The 12,420-nt window shown below is 37.3% G+C and overlaps 1 protein-coding gene across 5 annotated transcripts in view; it reads left to right on the top strand.

Moving 5' to 3' along the window:
* Positions 1 to 11,943, top strand: part of RRAS2 (RAS related 2) — an 81,635-nt gene extending 69,692 nt beyond the window's left edge. For all 5 annotated transcript variants that reach the window (XM_038569114.1, XM_038569111.1, XM_038569112.1 and 2 more), the window contains exons 5-6: positions 8,128 to 8,246; positions 10,427 to 11,943. In XM_038569114.1, coding sequence (XP_038425042.1) covers positions 8,128 to 8,246; positions 10,427 to 10,514 — 207 coding nt within the window. In that variant the 3' untranslated portion in view covers positions 10,515 to 11,943. The remainder of the gene's footprint in view (positions 1 to 8,127; positions 8,247 to 10,426) is intronic.
* The last annotated feature ends 477 nt before the right edge of the window (positions 11,944 to 12,420 follow it).

The following is a 12,420-nucleotide window of genomic DNA, read 5'->3' as shown; positions in this document are numbered from 1 at the left end:
ACTAATGGTAGAGCAGTAGAAAGAACAAAGTCACTGAAGTTTACATTAAAAAGAATTTGAATGGCTAGAGTTACCACGCTCCTAGTCCCTTAGAGACACATTGATCATTTTGTTCATGATGTCAAAGATGAAGGAAGAAAATATAGCCAAATGACTTGTTTGTGCTTGCTAAAATGTTAAAGGTAAATATGATAGCACACTGATTCTGAAATTTAATATAGCAGTATTTGGGCTTGGATTGTGGACTTCATGATATCTCTGATTTCAAGTTCCTTATCCTTGACTCAGCTCTCTCTAGAAACAGACTGTTCTTTTTTTTTTTTTTTTTAATTTATTTTTTATTGGTGTTCAATTTACTAACATACAGAATAACACCCAGTGCCCGTCACCCATTCACTCCCACCCCCCGCCCTCCTCCCCTTCTACCACCCCTAGTTCGTTTCCCAGAGTTAGCAGTCTTTTTTTTTTTTTTTTTTAAATTTTTATTTATTTATGATAGTCAGAGAGAGAGAGAGAGAGAGAGGCAGAGACACAGGCAGAGGGAGAAGCAGGCTCCATGCACCGGGAGCCCGACGTGGGATTCGATCCCGGGTCTCCAGGATCGCGCCCTGGGCCAAAGGCAGGCGCCAAACCGCTGCGCCACCCAGGGATCCCCAGAGTTAGCAGTCTTTACGTTCTGTCTCCCTTTCTGATATTTCCCACACATTTCTTCTCCATTCCCTTATATTCCCTTTCACTATTATTTATATTCCCCAAATGAATGAGAACATATAATGTTTGTCCTTCTCCGACTGACTTACTTCACTCAGCATAATACCCTCCAGTTCCATCCACGTTGAAGTAAATGGTGGGTATTTGTCATTTCTAATAGCTGTTTTGTTTTTATCCTCTCTTTCCTCCTCTGGCTTACCTTAGCCTCTCCTTCTCCTTTCTCCCTTATTAGGTGCTAGTGGCTACTGTCAATTTGAGTTAGGAACCCATTACACTTAGAGTAATACCCAAATGCTAATCCTGACTCCGTCTCTTAGCACCATGGCCACAGTGTGTCCCTGTAGCCTTTTAGGAAAAAGACATCACCTCTACCCCCAGTGGTAGATTAAAGGTCCTCTTCTTGCCTTACCTGTTTGTGCCTTGTCTGCATGAAAAAGATTTGTGAACCACTGAGTGTAAGTAGCATGAGGCTTCTCAGTTTTGACCAGGTAGTTTTGTTCATGCTTTGTCCTTAGCACATAGAACAAAGATATGCACTCAATAAATATTTGCTGAATGAATGATTCAAGGCATCAATGAATCAAGATGTGGTATTTGATGATTCTTTCTATACAGTAGATATTTTTGGGAAAAAAAAAAACAAAAATAACTTTTGCTTCTATAAACTTAGGTTATTCATAACTAGACACATCCCTAAGTGAATATTGTAAATATTCTAGTCTATTCCTCTTAAACCCAGTTTGTTTAATAAAATTACTCTTATCATATTTATTTTACTCTTCTCTATTGGGAAATGCAAATACAGATAAGTTCATTATTGTGGATATCTGCTAATATTCATTTGTGTCTTGGAAGTGAGACTTGCTGGAGGTTCCTAAATGTAGATCTGTGAATTTGTTCTATTGAATTTATCTTTGTTGTTTCAAATGAAACATTTTGGGTAGTGTTGACCTATCAAGTTAAAATATCCAGGAGATACGGTGTTTAGCATTATTTGGGATCTTTATGAAATTCTCTGGGTTAGGGAACCTCTAAGATATCCTTATTTGTGTAGCTTTCAATCTTCTTTGATTTCTGGCTTCACAAAGCTTTGGCTTTGTTCTATGTTATATTATTTTTGTGTATTTTTGTTTGGTTTGGTGGTAGCAATGCTATTTCTATTTCTTAGTTAAAATAATATTACATCAGTGAGCCCAGAAGCAGCTTTATATGTGAATAGAGATTTCTTGAACAGAAATCTGTGTACAAACTGTGCTGACCTTGATTCTTGGAAGATAGTGATATGAGACCATGCTTTAAAAATAAATAAATGAAGCACATAAATAGTCTTAACAGTGGGGATTGTTTTATCATCTAGGCCATTAATTAATTTTACTTACTATGTATAAAGATAGGTCATTTGCCATTCCTCTCCAGTTGAATTACATTATGCAGAGGGATTGGGGAAGGTACTTTTTGAAGAATAGTTGAGCAGAAAGACAAATAGAATTCTTAAGGGCATATATTTTCCTTTCCCAATAAAAGTTATATTAGCAAAAAAAAAAAAGTTATATTAGCATAGTAATTCTTGATTGACTTGTCTCAAATATTAATTTTTATTTTTTTTCCTGTATGTTTTCATTTACTTGTTTGATTGGTCCTACTCAACATATGTCTTTAGTTAATGACCTTGCATTCTTCTGAGCTCTGGGCGTACAAGACAAATATCCCTTACCCCCTAGCTACGAGGGATATGATGTTGGGAGAATAGGAAAGCAAACCCAAGAACTGGAGTGTATTGTGTTCAGGGTTTTGTTACTGGCCACTCTAGGGCATGATGGGACCTCTGGGGCACTGTTCCAAAACCACATTGACACTAAAGGGCAAGTTGTTGATTGCTTGAGTCTTGAAGTATTACCAAGGAACAAATAAAGAGTATAGAGTTGGGAGAGAAGGGGTGGCATCCCAGGAAGAAGGAACAGAGTTTGTTATAACATGGGGGTATTTTTGTGGGAAGGAATTTCCCATGTCAATTTAAAATAGGAATTTTCTTTTTAAAATTCACTTTTGTGAAGCTTTCTTTTCTTTCTTGGCTTTCTTACTTGTTAATTGCTTGCTTGATTTGATTGATATTATATTTCAAAACCATAGGCCTTATGGTACATAAACTATTTTGAAGAGAGGCAGGAAAGTTTTAAAATTTATAGAAACTTGGATATACCAGTGCTGTGGAGAACCTAACTACTGCCCTTTTGGAGCACAACGAGGTTATCAACTATTATGAAGTAATTATATTAGATATATGTATTAATGTAATAATCTAATGATACTGCCTTGAGGATGCTGAATTTTGGAAATGGAATGTTAAATTGAGAGAGCAAACTACCTTAAAAGACTAAAGGGAACAATACCTTGAGCTCAAATAGGGCCAGGAATAATTCCTATTCTAGTTAGCTAGAGTGAAAAACCTCATAGTCCTTGGGGTATTGGGTAATGTACTCATACGGGTTTTGTTCCAGTGGTAGAGCAAAATGAGTCCTAGATGAATCCTGTTCTGGTACTACGTAACAAAAAGGATCACACTTTCCAAAAAGCTACATCTGAGGGGCAAGCTCAAGAAAGTTTATAGGCATATAAACTATCTAGAACCCAATAGGTAAAAGTCCAGTACCCAACATCCACTCAATAAATACCAAGCGAGAAGCAGGAAAATATGACTCATAACAAGGAGAAAAAACAAGGAATAGAAACAGACCCAGAAACAACACAGATGATAGAATTAGTGAACAGATACTTCAAAAAGTTCTTATGACTATATTCCATATGTTCAAGAAGCTAGAGAAAATTGAATATGATAGGTTGAGACAAGGAAGATGGAGAAAGATCAAAATCAAACTTAGAGAAATTAAAACTGCAATGTCTGAGATGAAAAATACCTTGGCTGGGATTAACAGCCAGAAGTAACAGCTGAAAAGCTTCTAAACTGGAGGAAAAACTGTAAAATGCACACATCTAAGAAACTCAACAAACCTTGAGCATAAGAAATACAAAGAAAATTACATGACACGTTTTAATGAAATTGTTTAAAACCAGTGATAAAGAGAAAATCTGAAAGAAAACTGTATTATGCACAGAGGAACAGAGTTAAAGATGGCAGCAGTCATGGTGGTTTCTCATGGGCAATGATACAAGGGAGAAGACGGTGGTAGGACATCTTTCAAGTTTTGAAAGAAGAGTCTTGTCTAGAATTAAATGCCCACTAAAGGGCAGCCTGGTGGCTCAGCGGTTTAGCGCCATCTTTAGGCCAGGGCCTGATCCTGAGGTCCTGGGATCGAGTTCCACATCGGGCTCCCTGCATGGAGCCTGCTTCTCCCTCTGCCTGTGTCTCTGCCTCTCTCTCTGTGTGTGTCTCTCATGAATAAATAAAATCTTTACAAAAAATGCCCACTAAAAATTTATTTCAAAAATGAAGGTGAAATACTTTGCCTGGATGTGCAAAAGATGAGAGGAGTCGTTACCAGCCGACCTACGTTACAAGAAATGTGAAAAGAAGGAAGCTTATACCAAATGGCAATCTGGATTTATACCAAAAAATGAAGGGCACCAGAAATGATAATTGTGTGGGCAAATATAAATTACTTTTGTTGTTATTTAAATCTCTTTAAAATATAATTGGATGTTTAAAGCAAAAATAATAGTCTATTATGAAGTCAAAAGGTACTAACAATAAAACGTGGAAGGGAGAAACGTACTATTGTAACAAGGTTCGTACATGATACGTGCATTGGTGTAGTAGCATTAAATGAGACTGTGGTTAGTGAAATATGTGTATTATAAACTCTAAAGCAGTCACTAGGGCGCCTGGGTGGCTCAATGGTTGAGCTTCTGCCTTTGGCCCAGGGTGTGGTCCTGGAGACCTGGGATCAAGTCCCGTATCGGGCTCCCTGCATGGAGCCTGCTTCTCCCTCTGCCTGTGTCTCTGCCTCTCTCTCTCTCTCTGTGTCTCTCATGAATAAATAAAGAAGATCTTAAAAAAAAAAAAAAACAGTCATTAAAACAACATAACACATAGTTCATTAGCCAACAAAGGAGAGAAAATGGAATGATAAGAGCAATACAGTTAACCCAAAAGAAGGCAGAAAAAGGATAAGTAGATCAAAGAACAAATGGGAGGGACAGAAAACAAAGTTCTAGATGACTCCATGACATCAGTAATCACAGTAGCGGAAAATAGTGTGAGGACCTCAAATAAAAGGCAGACATCGTCAAATTGGATAAAAAAGTGAGACCCTACAAGAAATCTACTTTCTTGTATAGACACAAATAGATCGACAGTGAAAGGATGGGGTAAGATATACCATGCTGATCTTGATGGAAAGCAGATTGAAGTGGCAACATAAATATCAGACTAAGTTCATTTCAGAGCAAAGAAGATGACCAGAAATAAAGAGGATTGTTTCATAATGAAAAAGAAATTCATTTAGAGAACAGAACAGTCTTAAAATATTCATATACTAGATAACATCTTCAAAATTCTTAAGGCAGAAATTGAAAGAACTGCAACAAGTAATTGACATATTCATACTTAGAGTCAGAGAGTTTTTTTTAAATTTATTTATTCATGAGCGATAGAGAGAGAGGGAGAGACACAGACAGAGGGAGAAGCAGGCTCCATGCAGGGAGCCTGACGTGGGACTCAATCCTGGACCCCCAGGATCACACCCTGGGCTGCAGGCGGTGCTAAACCACTGTGCCACCGGGGCTGCCCAAATTTTTTTTTTTTTTTTTTAAGATTTTTGTTTATTTATCCATGAGAGGCCCAGTTAACTGCTAAGCCACCCAGGTGTCCCTAGAGTCAGAGTTTTTAACACCATTCTCAATAGTTAAGTAGAAAGAAAATCAGGAATATAGGTGGCTTGAATAACAATGAACAGCTTATTCTGACATTTGAATGCTCCACCCAACAACAGCAGAAAACATATTATTTTGAAATGAAAACAAGTCCCAGTAAATTTAAAAGGACTCTAGTCAGGCCAAGTGTGTTCCTTGACCATGGTGAAATTAATGTGGAAATCAGTAACAGAAACCTATCTAGGAAACCTCTAAATATGGGGAAACCAACAGACTTCTAACCTTTGGCACAAAGAAATGATCAAAAAGGAAATTAAAAAGTATTATGAACTGAATTATAATTAAAGTACAACATATCAAATTTTGGGATGCTACTAAGGAAGAAAATACAGAGAAATTTATCGTACTAATGGTTATATTAGGAAAAAAACCTAAATTTTTAAAGACTGGCTTCTACCTTAAGAAACTAGAAGAAAAAAAGCAAATTAAAGCCATAGTAATTGGAAGGAGGGAAATAATAATGGAAATCAACAAAATTGAAAATATAAAATCCATAGAAAAATCTGGTTTTCAGAAGATCAAAGTGACAAATCTAGCCAGAATGACCCGGTAAAAAAGAGCAAAGACACAAATCAACAATATTAGTAATGGAAGAGAAACCATCACTCCAGATCTTACAGATATTGAAAAGATAATAAATACCGTATAACAAAATACTATACTATAAAGAAACTTTATACCAATAAATTGAGCAAGTTAGATGAAATAGACATATGTCTTAAAAGACTCACAAACTACCAAAACTCAAGAAATAAATAGACAACCCGAATAGTGCTGTATCTGTAAAATTCAACTGGTTGTAAAAATCTTCCCTCAAAGAACAATCCCAGGTCCAGGTGGATTTGTTGGCGAATTATACCAAACTGATTGTGCTGAAAGTATTCCAGAAAATTGAAGACGAGAGGACTCTTTCCAACTCCTTATATGAACCCAACATTACTCAGATACCAAAGCCAGACAGATATATAAAAATACTATAGTTGAGTAGTTCTTGTGAACACAGATGTAAAAATTCTTAAAACTTGAACAAATAGAATTTAACAGTACACCGAAGAGAAGGACAGTGCATTGTTACTCAAGTGGGGTTTATTCCAGAAATGCAGTGTTGATTTAACAGGCAAAAATGAATCAACAGAGTTCACCGTTATTAACAGACTAATGTGGGAAAATCACAATCTCAGTAGATGAAGAAAAAAAGGATTTGAGAAAATTTAACATACTGTTGAAAACTTTACAGATGGACTAGCAGGAACTTTGTTAACATGATAAAGGGCATCTGCAGTGAAACCCTGCAACTAACAGTGTGCTTCATGGTGAAGGACTATATGCTGCTGGCACGGCCCTGAATGTGCTAGGCTGTGAGGTCCGGCCTGAAAAAGAAATGAGAGGCATCAGAAAGGAAGCAACAAAACAGTCTTTAGTAGCAAATGACATGATAGTGTAGGAAGGCCTATGGAATTTACAAAAGAACACCCAGATCAGTGAGTTTAACATATTCCCAGGGTATAACATAAATACAGAAAAATCTTGATCCTATTTTTGTAGAGGAAAAGGTTACATCACTGAGAAAAAGACCAGAAGAATGTGGTTCTCTACGGGAGACCACATTTAAATGTACACCCCTCTTCCAATCTGCAGTTTCTGACTTCTCTGCAAGTGTTTACTTTTGTGGTAATGACAGCAATAAAAGTCTTTTTTTTTTTTTTTTTTTAGAAAAATAGTTTTCAGCCACGCTATATAAATGTGATGTAGTTTAGCAGTTTTAGGTAAATGTCATGACTTCAGCCTTTTATACTGAAAACGTATGGGACATTACATTCATCTTATGTTTCTTATCCTGTCCTACTATGGTAGGTTGTTACCTCGGCCGCGCTTTACCTGCTAGTATAAGGAAGGCATTGTGATCGTAATCATTACTCATTTTTCTCATGTATTTATTGTGAGTCTCCTCTGTACCAGGGATTGGGGAATGCAGAGATGAGGAAGACCCATGGCCTCTGGAGGCTTCTGTCCTCTCTGTCCTCACCTCTTTGTTGTTTTCTCTCTAGGCTGGTTGTATTTAAGCTTTTAGTTCCTGGAACTTGGAAAGTGGCTCTCACACATGCCATTTCTTTTGTCAGGGATACTTTCTTACCCTACCCCCACATAACTCCATACTCTTTATTTAGTTCTTACTTTAAGTGTCATTCCTCAGGGGAGCTTTCCCTGATCTGTCCAACAGGGTTATAGAGTCTACTAACACCTTGTACTTTTCCTTCCCAGAATTTATCACTGTTGTATTTGCTACTTTTTGAGTACTCACCAGACTGAAATTGTGTTGCATGGTAATATTTTTGTCACAAATATATTCTGAGTTGTTCTGCGGAGCTGGGCTTCGGTATGGATTGAGCTTGTAAGTCTCAGTTCATTTTATGACAAAGCAGCTTGGCCCGTGGCTGGATTAGCAGCACAGTCTGTGGCCAAGGATTAGATGGAGCAGACCTGATTTTTAATTCTGTACCTCAAATACAACTCTTGGAATTTCAGGTAACGCAGGAAGAAGGACAGCAGTTAGCACGACAACTTAAGGTAACATACATGGAGGCGTCAGCCAAGATTAGGATGAATGTAGATCAAGCTTTCCACGAACTTGTCCGGGTTATAAGGTAAGTGAAACAGATCTTAGCAATTTGTTTTGGGGTGCTTGGTGGCTCAGTTGGTTAAGCTTCTGCCTTCAGCTCAGGTCATGATCTCAGGGTCCTGGGATTGAGCCCTGGGTCTGGCTCCCTGCCCAGCAGGGTGTCTGCTTCTCCCTCTCTGCATGCGCGCGCGCTCTCTCTCTCTCTCTCTCTCTCTCTCAAATAAAGTCTTTCGCAAAATGAAAAGAAGTTTGTTCTAATTTATTGAATTTGACAGGTAGTCACACTATGCTTTTTAAAACTGTTAGCTGAGAAAGAAATTACCATTGAATATTTTTAATAAGAGAGGAGACTATATGTAGAAGTGCTTCTGTGCTAGGAGTTAATGCCCATGATGTGTATTAAAATTTTTAATTAAGACACACTGTATACTACGTACTTCCTACGTATAAAGCTGAATTTAATTATATTGAAGTAAAAAGTACACATAGGGATTTTGAGAAGAAACTATCCTGCTTTCAAAGATGTCAAGTGGCATGAAGATAGGGATGGCAGTAGCTAACATATGAATGGAAATTTCTGCCAGATACTGTACCTAGTACTTCACATGCCATATTACATTGAATTCTCACCACAGTCCAAAAGCTAAATACTATCATTTATCTCCACTTTTGGATAAGAAAGAAGGTACGCAAAGGTGAGTTAACTTGCTCAGAGTTTTGGCTTTAAATGGCCCAAAGGTGTGGGACTCAAATCATATCTCTGATTCTACAGCCTGTGCTCTTCAGCTTCGCTTCTTACCCATCTCCTCGCAGGCTGAGGTAGTAGAGAGTTGGACCTCCCATTCAAGGGGTGAAGTATGATAGCTCAGATAACAAAGGGTTTTTCTGCTTGTTGGTCTAGAAGGCCCTGGCGGTTCAGAAAGTGTTAATGGTTCCAGGAAGCTTGAGGTGATGGGTGAGGTTACCTGGAGTTAGTTTCTGTGTGAGAAAGATTGAGTTGCTTTATATAGTGGGAGGGGTTTGATTTGATTATTTTTAGTCTTGGTGGCTTGGCCTCTACTTGACCCTGGGCTTTTCTAGATCTGCTGGTCTCTCTGTCTGACAGGTATGTGGATAGGGCTGGTGTTAATTATGTATCTAAGACGAATCAACATCTGAGCTATGGGCTTCCTGTGCTTTTTTAGCCCCTTGCCTGGGCATTCTCTTGTGGGGAAAGAAAAGTAAGGATTATAGTTTTTTTATTTCTTAGTAGTTTGTTAAAAGTACTGAGTTCCATTTTTAAATGAATACAGAGTTTCAGTTTTACAAGATGAAAAGAGTTCTGGAGGTGGATGGTTGTACCACATTGCGAATATATTTAATACTACTGAACTGTATGCTTAAAATGGTTAAGATGTTAAATTTTGTTATATGTTAACATGCGTGCGTGTGCACACAAATCAGTACCTTCTTAAAATAACTTTTACTGCCTTTTGAAAAATTTTGTCCTTGGTTTGGATCCTCAGAATCTATATCCATATACATCAATCAATCTGGAGTGAGAAGTGGGTAGATGAAGCTTTTAAAAAAAAGTGTTTAATTCTAATTTTATGTTTATTTTAAGTAGGCTCCACGCCCAGTGTGGGGCTTGTAGTACGACTGAGATCAAGAGTCGCATGCTCTACCCACTGAGTCAGCCAGGTGCCTCGAGAGGAGGCTTTTTTATTCCAGGCAGATAGGCTTTAAACACAACAAGATCTTAAGTCCTCAGAGCATCTATGAAAAGTAGAGTTTTATTATTCCCTTCTAAAAAACTGAGGTTCCAGAGAGGCCAGCTGACTTGTCTAATGCTGACTTTAGGTAGTAAATGGCAGAACAGGCATAGGAACTGTGTACCTCATATTTTTATATTGTCCTCTAGCAATGATGCTTATTCTTAGTATATACCTTGTAGTCGTGGAATTTTAAATTGGGAAGGCAACTTAGAGGTCCTTGAGTTCAGGATCTCAGTCTGATTCAAGACATGGGTATCAGTGAAACTCGGCTCTGCTTATGCTGGTTTTTGAACCATTTGTGCCTTTTTTTCCCCTGGGAAGATTTGCTTTGATTCCCTAGTTGAAATTCAACATTGAGAAGCCAATGCCCATAAACTGGGCTGTCCAAAAATAATATACTTGTAATATTACCCCAGCAAGACAATTATATGTAGATTTTTCTGTCTTACAGGAAATTTCAAGAGCAGGAATGTCCTCCTTCACCAGAACCAACACGGAAAGAAAAAGACAAGAAAGGCTGCCATTGTGTCATTTTCTAAGAATCCCTTGAATTTTAGCTACCAACTGCCAGGAAAAGCCCTCATCTTCTCCTTTTCTCCTTATGGTTTACATCACATCACGTTGGTACCTTTTCTAGCCTTAGACAAATGATCACCGTGGTAGCCTTAGACCAAGAAGCTGGCTAATCCTTTCTGTGAAGCTAATCCTATGGTCATTTCAAGACAGATTTAAAGGAAACACTAAGGCTGCTTCAAAGATTATCTGATTCCTTAAAAATAATTGATCTACATACACAGACACATTCTTTTTTAAGGGCTTACATTTTAATAGGGATGAATCCATTTTGGAACGTAAGCTGTTTGCCAAGCCGAAGTCATAGGTTGTGAAATAACTTTTAACTTCTGGAATCCTATTGCCTATTGTTACTCTAAATAGAAATGTGAGGAGTTTTTTTAAAATGTGAATTTTTGCCTATCTCTAAAAATTTTGATGTCAGCTTCAGTTAACCTTAAATACACTGAATTGAATCTGCGAAAGTGAGACATCTCGACCTTTACTGATGTACAGCCTTTGTTTTCCAGTGGCCAAAATACCAAAATGCCTATTGTATTTGTAGAATAAAACTGCATATGAAGCCTTTATTAAGTGCTCCAATCCTAAAGATGATGATAATGTTCTGTGTGGCCAAATATTTGGACTTATTCTGGACTTAGGCATTTCAGTGTTCTTGGTTTTTTTAAGTTAACTCTTTTCACAGCCATGTTGAGAGTAAAAAATAATTTCTGTCTTCCTTTTCAAGTATTTCTGGATAAGGGATTCAAAGAAACTAAAACTGTTTTTGTTTGTAATATAAAATATGGAATTGATCTTTCCAGGTCAGAGATGATTAATGTTTTTGCTATATACTTTTATACATTATTTTCTTATCAAACTAGTTAACAAGTATTTTTATATGTTTGTAAGCAAATATGCTTTCACAGCATACCTTGTGTATATGTAAAGATAAGTATTTAATTCTCACTGTTCACTTTTAACTGACAAAGAGAAAAAAAACAGTGAAAACTACAGAAACTGTGGTAGAACTTACTTGCCGTACTGGTCCTGGTCCTGGTGGCGCCACCTCTGGCCAGTCACACACCTGCTTGAGAAACCTTCTCCGTAGATTACAACCGGATGAGAATCTGAAGTCACTTTTGGTATCCTGTACTAGGTATTGACTGTTATATCAAGTAGTAAGTTGTAAACCTTTTAATTGACAATTAGTATAACTGTGGATGGCTTCTGATTTTGTTTTTAATTCTGTGGATTGTGTTTAAACAATTCAAAAGTATGTTCCTGATTGTGAGATACTAAGTGGTATTGCACAGTTGTCACTTTATTGAATGTGTACAACAGTCCCATGAAATTGATAAAGCGTACCCTTGTATAGCTTCAGGTGCTAGAATTAAAATTGATCTGTTATCACAAGATAAGGTTTGATGACTTGTTATTTTGGTGGTTTCTTGAAGGAATGAGTGTTGGAAGAAACTTACTTTAGTAGCTAGTTCTGTGCCTTTTCTCAACAGTGCCTTAGGGTTTGAATCTAAAAATCAATATTGGTTATTTGGCAAGTGAACTTGAAGTGAAATGGCTTGGTATTATTAGGGATTTCCTGAATATTTTCTTAAGTTGGTGTTTCTTAAACTTTTTCGATGAGGTGCCCCTGACAGAAACCCCATCTCTCAAGGAGAGAGGAGGGTGAATTCATACACATATACCCCTCTGAAGATGAAGCCTAAAATAGCTCAAACAAAGCACACACGTGTATTTGAATGCTAATTAAAATTACTGCCCAGGAAAGTACCATGTTTATCCTGTGAGTTTTGATGCTTATAGTGCTATCACATATCCTTGTTAGGACTTCAGCTGGGAACATTTTTTATTTATCATAGGTAGCTTCAGATA

The sequence above is a fragment of the Canis lupus genome, chromosome 21 (genome assembly GCF_011100685.1).
Source record: "Canis lupus familiaris isolate Mischka breed German Shepherd chromosome 21, alternate assembly UU_Cfam_GSD_1.0, whole genome shotgun sequence".
Taxonomy (NCBI): domain Eukaryota; kingdom Metazoa; phylum Chordata; class Mammalia; order Carnivora; family Canidae; genus Canis; species Canis lupus.
Note: the sequence above shows the minus strand (reverse complement) of the source record. Positions and strands in the feature narration are given on the sequence as shown.